This window comes from Dermacentor variabilis, chromosome 1 (genome assembly GCF_050947875.1).
Source record: "Dermacentor variabilis isolate Ectoservices chromosome 1, ASM5094787v1, whole genome shotgun sequence".
In the NCBI taxonomy this organism is placed as follows: Eukaryota; Metazoa; Arthropoda; class Arachnida; order Ixodida; family Ixodidae; genus Dermacentor; species Dermacentor variabilis.
Window position 1 is genome coordinate 115,095,003 of NC_134568.1, and position 19,205 is coordinate 115,114,207.

At 47.9% G+C, this 19,205-nt stretch overlaps 1 protein-coding gene and 1 pseudogene across 2 annotated transcripts in view; both read right to left on the reverse strand.

The window, feature by feature from the left end:
* The window catches only part of LOC142583267 (cytochrome P450 4V2-like), a 44,217-nt gene extending 29,560 nt beyond the window's left edge, over nt 1–14,657 (reverse strand). The window contains exons 1-3 of one of the 2 annotated variants that reach the window (XM_075693664.1): nt 14,427–14,657; nt 13,518–13,590; nt 8,850–9,116 (exon numbers count right to left, since the gene is read on the reverse strand). In XM_075693664.1, coding sequence (XP_075549779.1) covers nt 8,850–9,087 — 238 coding nt within the window. In that variant the 5' untranslated portion in view covers nt 9,088–9,116; nt 13,518–13,590; nt 14,427–14,657. The remainder of the gene's footprint in view (nt 1–8,849; nt 9,117–13,517; nt 13,591–14,426) is intronic. The other variant, XM_075693659.1, reaches the window with a different exon arrangement.
* A 2,339-nt stretch (nt 14,658–16,996) lies between these two features.
* On the reverse strand, nt 16,997–17,857 carry LOC142581991 (uncharacterized; annotated as a pseudogene).
* Between the last annotated feature and the right edge of the window lie 1,348 nt (nt 17,858–19,205).

Below are 19,205 nucleotides of genomic sequence, written 5' to 3' on the forward strand. Positions count from 1 at the left end.
CGTTTCTAGTCACCGTACAGATGATGTAATGTTGAGGGCCCTGCTTGGCGGCATCTACATAGACCACTTCTGTGTCATGTTTCAATTTTTCATCAAGTGCCTCAACCCTTGTCTATAGTCACGTCTGCCTGCCAGCATGTGTCTGGGCAGGGGGCGCCCGTATAAGTGCCTTCTTATCTCGTCTGATAACCTTCTTCGGCTCGCTGAAGTTGCAACTGGTTCAACTCCCAGCCATTCTAGGATGTATCGACCCGTCTCCGACCTGGACAGACGTTCCCTTTGCGATATTTTGTGTGCTTCTATAAGCTTGTCTAGCGTGTTGCAGACTTCTAGTTTGAGCATTTTCTCAGTGCTTACATAACGTGGAAGGCCTAGGGCTGCCTTTTATATCATGCGAATTGCGTTCTCAATTTTCGTCTTGTCGCAGAGGCGGAGATGGTAGTGCGGAAAGGCCAGAGTTAGGCTGCATACGCCAGCTTCCCTCATACCTCTGCGTTTTCTAGCGATCCCTTTAATGAGGAAGTAATAAGCTGGGCCTTTTTTTTAACCTGGCATTTGTTGCGTTTTTTGTTGGGCTAGCATGCCGAGCACACGAATCGTTAAGACTGATTGTACTGGCCTGCACTTCATGCTCCCTGTTATGTGGGCATCAGTCCTGTCGTCACGAAGCTTCTTAGACTTGTCTCTGATAATTAGTCGCTCAGATTTCTGCACCGAGCAAGTTTATTTTATTTATTTATTTATTTATTTATTTATTTATTTGTACATAAGGCAGCGTCAGTGAGGCTATTGCAGGAGTGGGATGAACAACAAACATACAAATATTTATAAACAAGCTTGCATGCATTGCTTCAGTGGTAGTGATGGGATGTTGCCCGGCAATGAATTGCGGACTATTGTTGATGGAAAAAACATTTTAAAGGAATCAGTGCCGGCAAAAAAGGTTGACATATTTAGGGTAAGGTGACTCCTCGTACATGAGGGTTTGGAAGAAGCCAAGTAGTTAACTAGAGATGAGAGGCAAGGAGAATTGATTAACGTGTGAAGGAATTTTAGGCATTCAAGTTTGCGACGCTCTGCAAGAGGAGTGAGACCAAGTAGGGGAAGAGACTTGGACGACGAAAATTCCTTGTCATATCTCCTACAAACAAAAGCACTGTCTTTTTTTTTGCTCTGATTCCAGTTTTTTGACATCACAGTGTTCGTATGGATTCCATACAGCTCAGCCATATTCGAGGATGGGGCGAATGAGGGTTTTATATGTAAGAAGTTTAGTCCTTTTTCGCCTTTTTTATCCCCTACATCTGACCTCCGTGGAGATGACGTAGTGGTCGCTATCTAAATTCAGCTCCATTTTTTCCCATTTCCGAGGGTCAGTGTTCTTAGGGAAAGCCAGGTCAGGTGATGTATTCCTAGAGATGCTATTACCCGCAAGCGTGGGTCTGTCCGGAACATTGAAAAGGGGGAAACAGCTCTTGTGCGGTTTCCAAAATTTTCGTGCTCTTCTTTGTACATTTAGAGTAGCCTCATGCCGAGTGTTGGGCGGTGAAGGCGCCCAGGAATAGTAACGGCGCCTTCTAGGGACTCCTTCACGCCATGGCCTGACTCTTTAGGAGGGTTATAAATATTTAGTACGAATAGTGGATCAGCAGATCGGTTTTTTGGGTAACATTTGTTCCATAGTATGTTAACGTTCTCGAGTTCTAACTGATTGGCCGTGAGATTCGTATGTACCATCAGAGCAGTGATCGGGGAGGTTTCTGCCGTGGTAATTTCGTTATAGGCTGTATAGCACGAAGTTTTGTCTGCCACCCAAGTTCCCTGGAAAGCAATTGCGTCCGGTCGTATTTGGGAATTTCGAATTGTGCACTCTAGGGATTGGCGTTTTCAGCCAAAGCTTCTACAGTTCCATTTCCAAATCACAGTTACGTCTCACATGATGGGGGGTCCCACTCGTGCCGAACTAGCACTCTGTGATCTTATTGGGCTCCTCCCGATGGTTGGTGGGTACTGCTACATGGCCGTGGACTCTCAGCTGGTTGGGGTGGCAGGAAGGGGTCACTTGGAACGCCGTCTGCCTCCGACATACTTATCTTTCTGATGATTCTAAGAACAAAAATACTGTGATCGTGAGTTTTTTCCTCTATCTCTTTAAGCATTTTGGTCTATTCTTCCGCAGCTCTAGCCTGTTCCTATGCTAGCATTTCCATGCCTAGCGAGGCGATCTTCTGGCACTGCAGCCTCCTTTTCAGGGGCGGCTGCTTGGATCTCCGCTTTAGGCTTAGAGCCGCATCCGTTATCCACCTCCATGTTGTTACTCTGTTCATTATCGTGTCTAACGGTAGCCACGTTTTCACGTGCATTTTTGGGTCAAAGGGACCTTTGAATTACGCTTACTTTCCAATAGTCGAATTTTACTGTTGGCTTTAGCCAGTTACTGCTGCAGGCTCTTAACCTGCTCTGCCAGCTCCCTTGGGTTTGTCTGTTTTGTGGTCTTGGCCTGGTAACCTGGTTTGTTGCCATTCCGGGTCATTCACGTGCTCGTCGCGCTCTGTTGGGCACCTCTGAGTCTGTATGACGATCTGTCCCGGCTCTGACTCCGGCCTCGTAGAAGTGGGAAGGATTTCTAGCTATCCCTGAGAGTCTCCTGGCTTCTTTGCCTGGAGCGGGATGGTCTGGTCACTACCATGGTTGTTTTGTGCCCACTCTTAGAGTTGGTAGCCGGGTCTTTGTTGGTCTGTTTGGTTCCGATGAACCGATATTTACAGCTGCGGCTGCCCATCTGGTGTTTCCCTCGACAGACGATGCACGACGGGGTGCAGGTCAGCTTCTACCCCTCCGGTGGTGGCAGGTGCTCATCTCCGAACCCTGTGCACCTGGGATCTTGTGGTCAGGGTTGTGGGCATACGTCGGCACGCTGCCCCAACTTGCGACAGTTGAAGCACGCGCCTCCAGCCGCTCCCTGAAGGGGTACACGTGCAAAGTGAAGTAACGGTACTGGATCAGTGTTGGCAAGTCTTTTCCAGTGAAAATGACCACAAAGCTACTGGAGTTGTCTAGTTTTCATGCGTTCACGATCGGTAGCTGTGGATTTTTTCTCACCATTTCACTTTCGATCATTTGGTTTGTCTCGTCGTTGTGGGCTCTGTAAACCACCCCTCGAATGGAATCGTCAGCAGCGGGTACATACGCCGCCACCGGCATGTCGGTGTTGCATTTCTCGTTCTGAAGTTGCGTGATCGTCCTGTACGCGTTAGCCCGCTATCGGTCTGGTGTGCTGATGGCGATCGTATCTTCTTGATAGTGTGAACTCTCACCCGGTCGCCTTGCTCGGATTGTTTCACATGGATTTTGATGGTTGAGTGGATTGCATCCAAGAGTGTGACGAGGCCAGTATTGGCTAAATTTACAGCACACTTAGCTCGAAGCACCACTTTATAGTCGTCTTCGGGTAGGCAAGGCATGGGTTTGCGTCGCGGTAGCCGCGGCTGGAGTGCCTTGCACTTGGCGGTGGTGGAAGCGCCTTCAGCAGTCTTGGGAGGGTCGGCTGTTTTGCGGCCGAAACATTTTGGCTGGTCGAGCGGCTCGGACGAGCCTCATGAGTGTTGCCATGTTCCATTGTTCAACTCCGCAAGGGCAATATTTTCTTGCCTTGAATAGCGTATTCCATGTTTGGCTGCTCGGGCTGGGCTGGTTAAGCCTAACGGTCACCTCCGGGCAGCTGCAGGATCAGTAGTTGAGTTAGGCTGAAATATATAGGCCTAGCAGCGGAGCAGCGTGGTGCGCGTGAAAATGGCTAAATGCCAAGAAAATCGTAACTTGCCGGTTCGGTTCCTCCCACGGTCCGTGCGAGTGCAGCGTGACCTGCCGAAGGCCCATAGCAAAATTGGGATTTCTACATGGGCCGGTTGCCGAAATTTTTTTTGAAAAGGTACGGAGCGCATGTGAAATGTGACCGCACCCTGCGAGAGCACAACAGGAAGTCAGCGCAATGAAACTACAATTGAGTATCATGTGAGCATGGTTTTCGTGGTTGGATAACATACTCGCATGCTACAGAATCCGTTGGCCCTTTAATTAAGAAACATTTTAGTTAAAATATTAGATAAAAAATGACAGGCTAACGTAAAAATATGCGGATCGCACGAGTTGGGAGAATCGGTTTAAGGGAAGCTTTCATTGGTGCTTACGAAGAAGGTTGTTCTTGTTTAACCACCATTGGCAAGTATAGAGCGCACGACCAAGTTGGACACATCTTCACTGGGAAACGCCTCGCTCAACATAAACTTGTGTCGATGTAACATGCGGATCCCTCGCATGACGACGATGGCGTGACAGTCACGGCGTGACGTCGGCAACGTGACGACAACAGCACATGACGACTATGTGACGATCACGATGACATGATGACGATGGGATGACGATGTTCGGATGACGACGGCGGTAAGACGACAAGGGTGTGACGACGTCATGACGATAAAGGTATGACGACGATGACATTACGACGATGAAATTATCACTGTGCGTTATGACGACATGATGGCGACATTGGCATTACGACACTGGAAAGAAACCCTCTAATACACGCAAAGTGCATCGAGCGGCCAGTCGCGCGGCAATTTCGCGTGTATTCGCGGGCTTCTTTTTTATTTAGCGCGTATTGAGCAACAGAAAGCTGTGTCGGGAGTTTATCATGTTTCTCTACAACGTCTTCCCTGACGCTTTTCATCTAATCGTAATATTTCAGTTCATTCATTAATTAAAACTGATTACGTAATCAGGTGGCATGCAAAACATCATCATAATGTGAGCATCTCCAAGCGACGGCAAACAACGTCACCTTGGTTCTGTCCAGATACGTGACATTTGCATACTTTTACATCTTGGAGCATTATAGTTGGGGCACCCTGTATATTGGTAAATCTTCACCATCGCTAGATAATAGCTTACTTTTAGATAAATAAATTGCATAACTTTCACGAACGGACCAGAGCGTCCGTTCGGTAAGCATTGTGTGTTGGCTGTTTTTAAAGGAAAGAAAAAGGAACGAATAAGTACGTTGACATATGCGTCGTGACAGCATGGCGTCATCATGAATTTTTCTTTCTTTCCACCGCGAAACCATTTTCGTGGAGCAGCATTTGGTCGTGCAGAAACAAACTGCCATTTTTTTTTCCTTCTCCCGACTTCTCGGTTGGCGCCGACGCTTCTAGTTTGAAGTATCAATTGCTTCGCTGCCGAACCAGTGTGACCTCTTTTCGTACCCACCATGAGCATCGAGCACCGAGCTGTATGGATGGATGTATTTTATGAGCAGCTCCTTGGAAAATGGCGTGGTAGCTGGGTACAACAAGCTCGCAAATTTTAGCAGTTTCTGAATTTATTCACGGCCTTGAAGATCCCTGGTCTGCATTAACAACCACCGAATTGAAATATTTCCTTTGCCTTGAAATTTTTTTTTCACTCTGTCGGCTCGATACCTTTCACCGTAAAATTTTCCAGCCTACTCTTACTATTCGTCATTGCGATTCACTTGTCTTTCCATTATATATTATCGTTACAATCCAACGTTTCGGTCAGGAAAACTACCTCCGCATTGTCCTCTTGATGTATAATGCGGCAGGCCAACAAAATATGTTCCAGGATTTCTGCGCTATTTTCACGCATAAGCCACAGACAAATGCTTCCCTGTAACTCTGCGTTTTCAGACATCATTATATGGCTTCGATCAGCCACCCGCTGCCTTTTGAGATATCATAAACGCTTTCTTTCATTAGTTTATATTCGACACAGCTCCCTAGCCTGTTTATTTTCCACTGCGCCTATCGTGCATACCGTTTCTGCGTCTTTGATGTCCCATTCAACACCGTTTTCTCTGCCGCTGTCCATCCCCATTAGATTAATGCTCACACGTGAACTTGATGGTCATTTTCCACCCTGAGTCAACGTCATTCTTATTCCTATTTAGATGCCCAAAATATCGCAGCTGCCCACCTAGTTTCCTTTATATTTCGCAATTGATTTCAAAGTTGAATTTTGTCTGAGCCTCCCACACTGAAGTACCCCAGTGCATGTGTCTTTGCACTGCCTCGATTGTAGTTTTTATGTGCGATTCTAGCCTTATTCTTGCAATAGCCCTTTAGTTAATCTTTGGGCACGATCACACCTATAATTGTCCCAATTGTACTTCAGCGCCAACTCGGTAGCCTGCACGGCGGCAGGTACATGGCCTTCGAGATGGCGTGCCCGATTCTAATATACTAGGCTAAGCCGTACAGTGGCCTCTTTCTTGCCTCCCTCATGGATGAAGTTTGAGGAAGCTGGACTCATGGCTACTAAATTACCGTAGCCTTGGCCTAGTGGTAGGGCGCCCACCTAGTCTGCTGGAGGTCTTAGGTTCTATTCCCACCACCGCCTGGCCCCTGACTACTTCTTTGAAAATGGGCAGAAGCGTATCCTGAACTGGTGCTCGCCTTTCTTCAAGGGTGATACGCTGGGGGAAAAAGACTGGGACCTTAGAAACCTGCCTCAGCCTTGTTGCCCCTCGGAAAACACGGCCCCTGAACGTAGCTTGCAGTTTGTACCTTGCCAATCTAGAGCATGCGCCACCACATGGCAGTCAACGAAAAAATTTCGAGAGGTCAAGTGCTTTGAGATCGGCGCTCACCGGTAAAACATCGCCGTGCTAGCTGTCTCACCACAGACAACATAGGGTGTGTTTCAATCCTGGCCAGTATTGGAAGCAGTCTATCTTGACAGCTAATAAGACAGCTCCGAGCCCAAGTAATTGAACGCCCCTGAAAGACGTCTCTGCGACATTACGCCACCTCGCGTCGACATGAAAAAGATACGAAAAGCAAATGTCATTGCGGTATTTTAAGATTTTTCGTGTGCGAACCTAGGAAATACACAATGTAACTTACATAATGAAAATGAAAAAAAAAAATGTTACTACGTTTTCTGTGCGCAGGCACCTTCTCGCCATGTTTCAACGCATTTTGCTGAGCTGCCATTGTGTTTGGAAGTAGCCTGCACTATTTTGGACTTCGATGCTGTCTTCGAGAAGCTGTATTTTTTTCCGGCTTAAGATGTTCGTTCTCGGCTTAGCTGTCTGTTCAGCCGTCTACAGCGAGTATTGGAGAACATCCAGATAGTACATATAGTCACAATGGTATATGCGGCTTCATTCCTGAGACGGCCGCGTGGCGGCGCGTGCAACGGACCTTGCCCGGCGGGCGTGGCGGGCAAATGGAACGGGTCACACGCGTTAAGGCGGTTAAAGGGACATTAAATGGGAATCTTAAGTTGAGCTGCATTAGTGCATTACGCTTTTGCAGTGGCAGAGTGGCCACTCTTACCATCAAAGAAAGCCTGTGAAGAAATACAACAGGCGTAAGCGAAAGCCGAGAGGCGGTGCTGTCCTGACGTTTCCACGGCGGCACCTACGTTTCTTGACGTATACAGCTTGCCATGAGGTCATATATTTCAATAGCGTCTGTAGGGTCTGCTTAACTGATCATCGTTTAAGAAGGGCTACATTGCATTCAAAAGTAAACTACAGAATTGAAATGGCAAGTTTTATACAATTTTCATGCGACAAAAGGACCCGAATACGAGAGCAAACTTTAAAATTCCTGACGCCACACTGGCTTAACGACGCTGAGGATTTGCATCCGTAATCATGAAAATTTTCTCGCTAAATGAATGAATATATACGTAGTTTCTAAATAATACTTTACCCATCTAAGCTGATTTAGTGTGGCTCGGTAGTGTCTCTTTGAACTACCAACACAGCCCACTAGAAGTGCCAATTTGACCGGCAGCTGGCAACCTCGGATTTTAAGCCACGCGCGACCTCTCCTCGCCTGCCATGTGGCAGTTCCCGTAACAGATGTTTGCCTGGCGGGGGCAGCAGACGAAAGAAGGGGGTCATGTTTTTGCGGAATCCTCGGTTCAGTTTGAGAACTCACTGTAATTTACCAGCGCTCATTGGCACCCTATCTTGTGCCTCACGTCGCGTTGTATGTAGCGATTCAAATAAGACATAGTTTGACACGAAGATAAAGACTTGACGTTGCCAGCAGGGATTAAACAAGGATGAACATGTACTAAAAACGTTATAGGCAGATGTGCAGTAAGATTACGTCGCGCTTGGTTTTTCTGCATTGTTCGTGTTGCTATAGAACAATCAGTGTACAAATTTTCTGGATGTGAAATGCCCATGGGCATTTACACTGCTAGAATAATTACTTGCAGCTTGAATAAAAATACTCAGTGCTAGTTTCGGTTAAAGTAAATAACTTTGGTTTTGGCGGGCTTACAGTATTGGCGGGAATATCATAACTCCATTTTACGCGGATTGAAGAAGGAACAAGAAAATAAATATAGTCAAGAAACGTGCAGGCAAACATTGCGGTTTTATATTGTTTTTGTCCTTCGGACATTCTTTCTGCTCCTTGAAATAACGTCGCATTACTTATGAAGAATAAAAGAAAAGCGATTTGGAGAGCCAGATAAAACGGGCCGCTTATGCTTTGCTTATTTTTGCTGTAGCTTATTCTAGGCGTTGCTATATTCTCCCTGGCTAGGTAACCTGTTCGTGCAATGCCGTCTCGAGATGTGAACTTACTCAGGATGGAACTATTTTAAGCGCAAACAATTTATTTGAATTTTTAAAGCGAGTTGTCAGTAAGGTGTTGAATTTCAGCGTTCATGAACGAATGACAAGTGGCACACTCGTGAGATGTCACATCGTACCGTATACGCCTGGCGCGGACCACTAGAAAACGCACCAAATTGCTTCGTGCTCTGCAACTTGGCGCGTTTTCTAACCGCTTTTCGTTTCTTACTTGCTGTGACTTTCAGGTTGGGATCCATTTTGGCCATGCTCTGCCGCATGTCGAAGGCGAGGGAGAACGGCCACCGTTGCTCGGGATGGGGCGCGTTGCGCAGGCACCAGTACATACGTAGCCACCTGGCCACGCCCACGATGATCTTCGCGAGGAGGGCGGCGCCCAGTACGGCCATCACCGCTGTCACTGCCGGGCTGGAACCCGACGTGGGGCTCATCTTCTCGTCTGCCGACATGGCGGATCCACCGTCCGTAGTTGCTGCTCCTGTCGGGACCGAAGCAGTTTGCTGCGTCGCGATGTGTGCGTAGGCGTAAAACTGTCGTTTTTGTGCCGCGCATACGGCGCTTGGCGCTACTGGCTTTCGTTCAGCGAAACACCTTCTCCCCAGAACAAACAATGAACGCCACACCGGGCGATGGTGGAGGCGAGGGTAGGGGACAATGGTGGCGGCGCGGTTGCCCTATAGGTGTGAAGAGGAAGGTGCCTTAAAAATGTATGTATATGTACGTATGACTCGTGGAGGCAACGTTTCAGGTGTCTGTAGTCTTGTGTCGATCCGTCCGAACCACGGTTCCTGGCGAGAACAGTCTCGCGCAGGTACGCTCCACTGAGCACAGATAAAGGGGACTCGTGACTCACGTGCGTCACCTTACCCCACAATGCATGCTCTTAAGATTTGGGCTGCTGCATCTATCTGGCTCATCACAGGCCGTACTACGACATTCACTGCAAGGACATGCTTTTTACCGAATCACGGACGTTCGTACGCGGTCGATGGAAGGCTTCAAATGGCTTGTACAATTGTTCTCCCTCTGTCTCGACAGGTTTTCTTTGTTATGACTCCGTTAAAGGTTGCTAGGGTTGCATTAATAATAGACGTTTTAGCAGAAATATTAGTAATGATTGTTAACTTTTCACTGATGTTATACATCGTTGTCGAGAACATGCGCTGTGATTGAAACGATCATTTCGATCGTTCCCACACGGCTATCGACAAACTGTCGCCTGATAATGTGTAGATACTCACTAGCTATAAAATATGATTGGACTATACATTATTGCCCACAAAGGTAAAAAGAAAGAAAATAGAGCCATATGATTTTCCGAAATAATATATTACAGAGAGAAAACAATAACTTGTCTCTAACAACGTTCTTGTACATAAGTAGTACAAGAACAAAAAGAACATAACCAAAAACGAATTTATTACGGAAATCCGGCTTCCAGCCTCCAGTGAATACCAAAGTTACGAAGTGGAGCCCTACCTTCCATTCCCGCTCCATTCCGTAAAATATAGATCTCCGCAATTCCACCCCTTTTTAGCCCCTCGGAATTTTGAGGGTTAGACCATTCCAGCTCCTGGAGTGGCTGACCTGGCCCATTCGATTCCCCCAATTGTAGTAAATGTAATGTGTTCTCTATATTTGTTTACTACTTGCGTTTCTGTGCCTAGTGACAAAAAAAAATGTTCAAGGCCTTAACAACGTAACAAATGATGTTACGTACTATTTGCGTCGCAAAAAAAAAAAAAAGAAAAAACACGCTTTGTGGCCTCTTGTTTCCTCAGGGCGTTGTTGCCGCTAATATTTCTATATATTAATCATTCGTGCGACGTAAAGTAGAAAATAATCTTACATCATGTCCCCCGTGGTGGGTGACCGCAATTATTTGAGAAAAAAAATTGCGGCCGATCCTACGCACCTTGTTGGAATCTACACACAGCGAAGCTTTGTTTAAATGTAGACTAATGCTGAAACCAGTGTTATTTCTTTGTTATTGCAGTGTCAGTGCAAGGTCATACCGAAGGCCCTCGCCCAAGCCACATCTTCCCAGTTGCAAGAAGTCCGAACGTATCAACTCGAGTGTGCGCGCGTGCGCTGTCGCGTAGCTATAGCTGTACGCAATGTGACACACTCGTCGTTCTCAGAGGGGTAGTTGGCGTTGGCACAATGAGCGTATACGTGTGATTGTCGCCTAAAGGTTATAGAACATCGTGCTGCATTTTCTGGGGGACCGAGGTTTGATCCCGCCATCAAGCACGTAATTGATTTTATTTTGTTTAAGTTAGACCTATTCGGCAAGACATAGCGGAAGCAGCCAGCAGCCACGGTCAAGAAAAGTCAGGAATGACCAGGAGACAGTAGCGTAGCTAGGTCGCCTGGCACCCGGGGCCGATAGCTCTTCTGTCACCTCCCCCCTCCCCCCCCCTGGTGTTGTCGAGGAAGGCGAGGATATCGACAATTTTCGGGAGTCTTGAGACGTATATGACACCCCCCCCCCCCTACTGGCCCCGTGCATCCCCCCCCCCCCCCCCGTTGCTACGCCATTGCCGGGAGAGCTCGCGAAGAAAGCTTCGCTTTAAAAAGCGACGAACAAAATCGAGGGGTTCATTAAGAAGGAGGACGCTGTCAGAGTAAATTACTTCTGAACCGTTGGAATCGCGGAAGTCTGCAGCCTTTTATTGTTTCACATTTTACTCGCCCTGGTTTCTTATAGTAGCTTTGGCGTTGCGATGCTTAGCCCGAGGGGGCGGGGTCAAATCCCGGCAGTGGTGGCCGCATTTCGATGGAGGCAAAATGCAAAAAATATTCGGGTCTTGGACGCACATTAAAGAATCCCGAGTGGTCAAATTAATCCGGAGTCCCCCACTCAGGCGTGCCTCATAATCATATCCTAGTGTTGGCACGGAAAACGGCAGAATTCCTTTTTTTTTCACATTATCTGGCATATTACTCGACCGACATTTTCAACACACATCTGTCATCGCCTGTTACCACACTTTCTGTGCACACAACAGCGGGCGAAATTACATGTAGGGCTTTCCAAATAACCGTGGGCTTGCGCAGGGTGCAACCGTTTGCGACGTGGCTATTTTTGGCCGGCATCCTTTTGATGCATGTCTATCATGTTGTGTCTAAATCGAATAAATCTTGGTAACTTGACTCCTTAAATAAATTTTAAGGGGGTCGCTAAAAATAATAAGCCAATTCTAACAAAATGTTTGTTTAAATGCTCTTCACCAGGGTTACGAAGAAACGTTTCCGGGTCATCAGAAGTGTAAATACCGTGTTGTTTATAATGATCACGGCAGAGGTAATACTTACAGGTAGATACTGAAAAAGCTGCATTGAGTAAATATTGAGCAATGTTATAAATTGGCCAAGCGTAGTTTAGTCTAAATTACAAATTTACCAGTTTTGCAACCTCGCTTAATATAAGATTTAGTGCTTCGGGACTATGTGCCCATTCCACTCCAACTCTCACTGCGGAACCTAGAGCTTCCACTCTATTCCCATTCCATCTACCAGACTGGTTCCATCGTTCCATTCCCATTCCATTCCGGGCGCTTGAAAATGTGAAATGATTTCGGAATAATCCCAATTGCGGATTTGCCACTCTGTAACTCTGGTGAGTAGACAATAAAGGAATGTACGCCTTTAAGGGTGTTTTCTTGTGCCTATGGGCTCATGACACTGCCCAGGCGGCGCGTCGGAGCAAGAACTATAAGCGCCTCGCGCGGGAAGTTGAATCAACACTGCCACGGAGGGACGGTTGTGCTAGCATCGGAACTGCATGCGCGCTCTTGCTTAGAGCAACAGATATCGCGCCAATTTTGCTTTGCTACTGCAAGCCAATAGCGAACCTATTCGTTTCAACCTATGACAAATGTTATAGGCAGCCGGACCCGTTTTCGGCGTGAAAGAACATGTTTTCATAATTTTAATTTTCATAAGAACATAATTTTTTTAACAGCAGTTCGACAGCGTTTGCGAACACGACTCGTCTCGGTATTGGAGTCGCTGGCTCTTTCGTGATACTGCTTTGACGCTCATGCGAGCCCTCAATTTTCGCCTGCTTCCGCGTGCTCAAACTGATTAGTCGCTTCTCGAGATAATGCACAGAGGTAATGATGAAGTGTGCCCATTATATTTACGCATCTGAAAGGTCAAAACATTCCACTGGATCACTGCTACTGCGGTCACACTTAGAAGATAGCGAAATGGAAAACTAAGATTTTGGGACTCGCTAAAGCAGTGGACCGCCTCACGCTGGGCTTGTGGTGTGCATTATTATTAAATCAAAGGTAATTGAAAAATATGTATGTAATTAACTCGGATCGAGTTGCAAATCAGAGTGAATCATTCCGGTTGAAGAAAGACATTGAGAGAGCAAACATTTTATCACACACACACGCGCACGCACGCACGCACACACACACACACACACACACACACACACACACACACACACACACACACACACACACACACACACACACACACACACACACACACACACACACACACACACACACACACACACACACACACACACACACACACACACACACACACACACACACACACACACACACACACACACACACTGCAGGCATGGCGAGGAGGGGAGTCTAGATCAGGTGGGTCCCCCAGTCACATACAGAGACATATTAAAATGTTACACAAGAGCAAGATACACCATGGGACCGCCGCCGCTGTCATTCTCGTGAGAGGAAGAGGTGGCACTCCGCCAACTCTAAACACACACATTTCCCAACTTCATCTCTCTACATACATTTTACTTTTCTGAAATATAAACCAGTCAAAAGGCGAAAAACAAACGAGAGACTTGGCCCATGCAACGGCGCACAACGATAAATCTTACCCTGACCGCTACGCAGACTCTTGCGCGGGCTGTGGCAGCTCCCTCACGGCGTTCCATGTCACGGTGGAGTGCGCTGCAAAATTATTCCTTACCCTACCAGTCATTCTGCACCCATCCCGCACCAAAGAGCTGTGGCAGGATGCCTTCTGCGACGGGCCTCCCGAGGTCCTCCAGGCTCTATGGTTCAACGCCCGTGCTACTAGCGCCAACGTGGGCGAAAATGTAAACATTTCATTTTTGCGTCTTTGGCGTAAAGGAAGTTTGCGCGCGCGCATGTGACATCGCGCACCCGGGCTACGCAATATGACACACGCTATAGTTGGCGTTGGCTCAGGGAAGTCCGGAGAAGTCCGGGAAGGTTTGCAAAGAAAGCTTCGCATTAAAATAGCCGCGCAAGCTCCGAAATTGCCGCATAAGGTCAACCCGAACATGGGCATCAATGTAGCAGCCATATCGAAGAAGTTGCAGATGTCATATTTATGACTTCAAATGGTCCACTACATGGGCGGAATTAGTGACTTCTGTTGCGCGCAAGCGATAAGCCGGGTTGGCTTTTTTTGTTTGTTTGTTTCACTGCCTTTATATTGCGGGGAAACAAACAACCACACGAGAGATCTTCATTGACAATCTTCATTGACGTTTTCGAATCGTTCCAAAACACAGTGTTGACCAATCTATAATATGGATAATAATTGAAAAAGGTAATTCATTAGTAATTACAACCTTATTAAATAGGAGATATAAAAAGAAATGGACGCTTCTTGAGATTGCTGTTCAGGTTGCTCTTTGCACCCGCAAGAAGGCTTCGCTTTTTTAAAATAACACTTGGTACATGACAGCTGGGACTTCCTGTATACACAGTAATTCTATAACCACACAGACGTTCGCAGTGCGTCGAGGCCTACTCACCTGTATGCGCACACAACGTTTTTGCCACGACGATTTCTTCGGATATGTAGCCCATCTTTCGTTGCTCTCGTATCCTCGGGTCTCGGGGCGCCTGTGGTCGCGCACATGGCAGCAGAGCAAGCGCGACGCCGATTCTCGCTCACCACCACGCGCCGGTGCTGCTGCCTGGCGCTCTGCGGGCGCCGGATGAGTTGACAGGTGTCTTTCCGCTGATTGCCTTTCAGTCACACGGTACATCACTTTTGGTCGACAATCGAGGATATCTCTCGCTTCTGCTTTCAGAGGTTCATTATATAGGATTTAATGAAAACGCACCCCACTGCCATGGCAGGCAGCGTTGGCACATGGTTGACTTCGCTTTGAGGTTTAGCACCTGCACGTATACGTGTTGCTTAATCATCAGTGAGCATAGGGTCGGGTGCCGAGCTTGGTGATTTGTCATCGGCCTGCCAGAGAAGCGGCGTACCTTATGACGACCCTGCTGCCGCCGCGTGCGTCAACCCGCTTCTCGATCGCCACATGTGTCCTTGGAACTTGTAGCAGACTGGGCGGGCTCCCTTTGTGCATATGTATTTACACGTGTGTTGTAGTATGACAGCATGACATAATTTTCGACAGCAGAACCCAAGTACTTTCTTCGCAAGGAGATGCTGTGCCTTTAACGTGTACGGCAACTTCGTTGAACACTCATCGCATGATGGCTATTTTCTTTTGAATACGCTGCGTTTTCAACGAAGGAAAGTGATTCTGTCAATGGATATATTTTTTTGGTCTCAGCAGTCCTCGGTCACATGGCAGCTGCCTTACCTTAATGCATGGTCCGGGTCTAATTAGAGCTTTGCGTGGTGTTCTACATCTTAGGAGACCCGTACTTAGAAAAAAAAATTGAAAAGAAAGAAGAGAAGAAATGACAGAGACAGTACGTAACAGTGATAGGTTGTCTAAAACAGAAACAATAAATATATACAGTATCAAAATTTTAGCCGGCTAATTCTAAAGTTTATAAGTACTGTTTCTCTAAGAGAGAAGAAGTAACAGGCATCATCCTTGATGCCAACCTCTCCTGAACATACCTTCATTAATAATAATAATAAAAAAAATTATCGACATTTCTCCGCTTTACCAGCAGCAGTGTACGTGCGTTGTCTTAGCGCGGTAGAAACTAGTGGAGAATTTCACTGACGCCGAATTTGTATTCCACAGGTTCATCTGGAGGAAATTTGCGTGTTTCACTTCCTAATTTTCGATAGGCTCGTTGCAAAGCGCGCGGTTTGTCTTATTGCACCATCGGCGCTGGGATTCACCCAGAAATTCAAGGACGCGCGCTTCAGTTTCACAGTCTGCTGAGAGGACGAGTGTGCCTGGTTTTATACCTTCCTGAGGGAAAGGAGGGAGGTAAATATCTCCACATAAAGCTTTGCTTTCTTGCACATGGCCATATCTTCCAGCGACGTGACGCTCGATTAGCATTTGAGTCATGAGAAACTGCAAAAGTAGCGACAGTAAAATCACCGGGATGTCTTGAGGATCATCATAAGCATTATAATCACCCTCCTCCTCCTCGTAGCCACCATCATCAATATCATCATCATCATCAGCAGCAGCAGCAGCATATATTTATGTACTCGGCAGGACGAAAACCTCTCTCTTCCTGTTACCCTTGTCTTGCACATTCTGATTTCCAACTTGCGTCTGCAAATTTCCTCATTTCATCACGCGTGCTAGTTTGCTGCCGTGAGGTGATCACAACAAGGCCAATTCCACGCGTTGTTTTGAAGTGGCTGCATATGTCCTTGTTTGAGTGTCTCGGCTTTCTTTCGGATTGCACTGGCATACGGTGATGATGATGAGATGGTGAACGGCGCCTAGCGTACGTCCCAAAGCAACGCATGTAGGTCATGAGAGACGCCATAATGGAGGGATCGAGGTTGAAGTTTGATCACCTCGGGTTACTTAAAGTACGCCAAACGCGCGGTGAACGAGAGTGTTCCACCCCCATCGGAACATCCCACCGCGGCGGGGAATCAAACCTGTGACCTCGTGCTCAACCATAGAACGCCACAGTCACTGAGCCAGCAGGTGGGTACTGGGCTTTAGCACATCCCAATATCACAGGTGGATAAAGTAACTTCGCCATCGCTCACAGCTTAAGTCATCATCCGTAACCGATAGAAGTGACGTGATGCCTTCTAGAAGTTCCAGTTGGATGAGTTGATCGATGATGGAACAGGAGGAGGGAGTTGATTCGCAACGACGAGGAGGAACACGCGCACCCGCTCTAAATCCACTGGTCAAGTTCATATTTTCTCCCGCAGCGGGAAGAGACGTCGTGCTTTCTATTAAATAGGATTCACCTGAAGAGAAGACGAAAAATTTCATACCCTTTCGTGAACCGGCAACGACTGGCAATTTTCGCGATGACCCTGCATACAAGTACATTTGGATTAGTGATATGCGGGCGCTGGCTCCAGGACTCGGACGACTGTGTCAGGTTGATCACTGCAATTCACCATTAATCAAGCAGCAAGCGCTAACCATTTTCTTTTGATAGAACACTCGTCGCACAGCTTTCAGGGCATATACTTCGGGCAAGCGCAGGGACGCCGACAGTGACGAGCGTCGTTTCCAAATCGGCGGTGGTAGCAGCAAACGCCAGACGTTGTAGTTGATTGTGTATTGCGGGTGCCCGTGCGTCTTGATTAGCTGGAACTGCGGCTGCATGGGAGACGAGGTGACGTGCGGCGATGTTCCGCTCCACAGATGATGCGTTCCAGGCGCTGACACAAGGGGTCGAGCGGAGATTGCGCTGCGGAAGAGCAGGGAAGTGTTTGCAGGGTGGTTGTATTGTCACCCGGAGACGATGCCGTGGCAGCAATGGTTGGGGTGGCTACTTCCATGACTTTGTCGGCCAAAGCGGCAAGTCGGGTAAGGTCCATGTTAGAGGCTGTCGCCAGGACCATCTGCACGTTAGCCGGGAGTCGCTGCAAAAACAATTCGTGCAACAGCGTGTCGTAGATGGATCTGGCGTTGTTCCCGAGCAGCTGCCTCATTCGGCGAAGTTGACTAGGGTGTCGGTCGCCGAGTTCTTCAGCGGACAGAAGTTGCTGGATGCGTGAACGCTGTGAAGCTGCTGTGCACTTTAGCAGGGCTGCCTTGAGATCGTCATAGGCGGTGGTAGACAATGGGGAGTTCAAAAACTCTGCTACCTCGTCAATGGCGGCGAGCGAGAGCCCTGCGACGGCGTAATGGAACTTTGAGGCTTGAGAGCGGATACCAGCGACTTGAAATTGTGATTCGGCCTGAAGAAACCACGCCGAAGGAGGCTGGTCCCTATACTGTGGGAGGCGGACAGCGATGGCCGAAGAGGAGGGCTCACCGCGTTCCTTGGAAGGGTTCTGGCCTTGAGCTCTCGTAGCGTTGGTCTGGTCCATGGTCGTCTCTACCACAGGAGCGTATGGCAGTATCACGTCCGCGGTCCCCAAACTGTGACGACGAGCGACCACGTAGACCGGTGAAGTCTCGGGCTCTCACAGGAGAGGAAACAAAAGGACACTCGATCTCTTAGCGTAGCATTCTTTTTACTTTTCCTTCGGAACGCTAGCCCGTGCCGGAGCATGCCATCTGCTCGTGCCTCGTGTGGACGCGAGCGTCTACGTAACTCTTATGCGACGCCGATGCTGCTGCCGCTACAAATTCACCGCTCCCGGCACTGAAGACAACATGAAAATTACACATAAGAAGAGTAGGACAAGCTTGTGCAGATGCTTCTCGGTACAAAGTTGTCAAATTCTTCTTCGTAAAATCTAACGTCACGAAAGACGAAAAGAAAAGAAATGACGCACAAGAAGAAAATTATGCATTGTTAATGTTTATCCACCGCGAAGGCATAAACTGTAATCTGATGCAATTTTTGTTTATGCACAACACCAATCAAAAGGTATGCCGAAATGCAAGCAGTAAATCGGGCGGATGCACCGCGTGAGGCGCCAGCCTACGCAGCGATGTTGCGAGGGTGAAGGCGATGTATGATACTTGTCGAGGGAATAATGGCTATGACAGGTGCGTCAACAGAGAATGACGACACATAGCTAGCTACATATCAGGGTTCTCTACACTTTCTATCGCAGTCGCACATACCCATTCTGAAGGATTGGCGGATTGGCCAAGAATGGGCACATACCCAGAGGCACATACGCAATGGCTAAATAGGAGAATACGTTGAATATAATGTGCTATTTACTAAGAGATCGTTCACGCTGAGACATTAAGGCTGTTGTTACGTTCGACCTGCGGGGGCTGGCGATCTTCGGGGAAGCGACTGTCGAAACCTGCCCGGCCGCTGCGGCGACTCGTTTTGTGAGGACGACAATGCGCCGCGTCCCCAGCCAAACGGTGCCGGGATGTCTAGACGCAGTCGGCGGACCAAGTATTGTTAGTGGATTCGCCGTCACCGTCACGGTTTGTTTGAAACGGGGGAACTCCTGGAAGATGTTTTGCGGCGCCGTCTCACGGGCCTTAGAAGTCGTCAGCCAATGGACAGACGCGGCGGCCACTGTCTGCGGGGTCAACTCGGGGATCAAGAGGCGCCTGCTCAGGGCAAGACCCGTGTCTGCGAAAACCCTCTCACCTTGTTGTAGGCAGTGAGAGCTATGCGGAAGTGAGTGTGTAAACCCTCCCTCTCGAAGGTGGATCGGCTATGATGAATTTGGACGCTCTGAATTGCTCGAAGGTTGAACCGACGTTTTCCCTCACCTAGGGATCTAGGGAGGACAGAGTGTT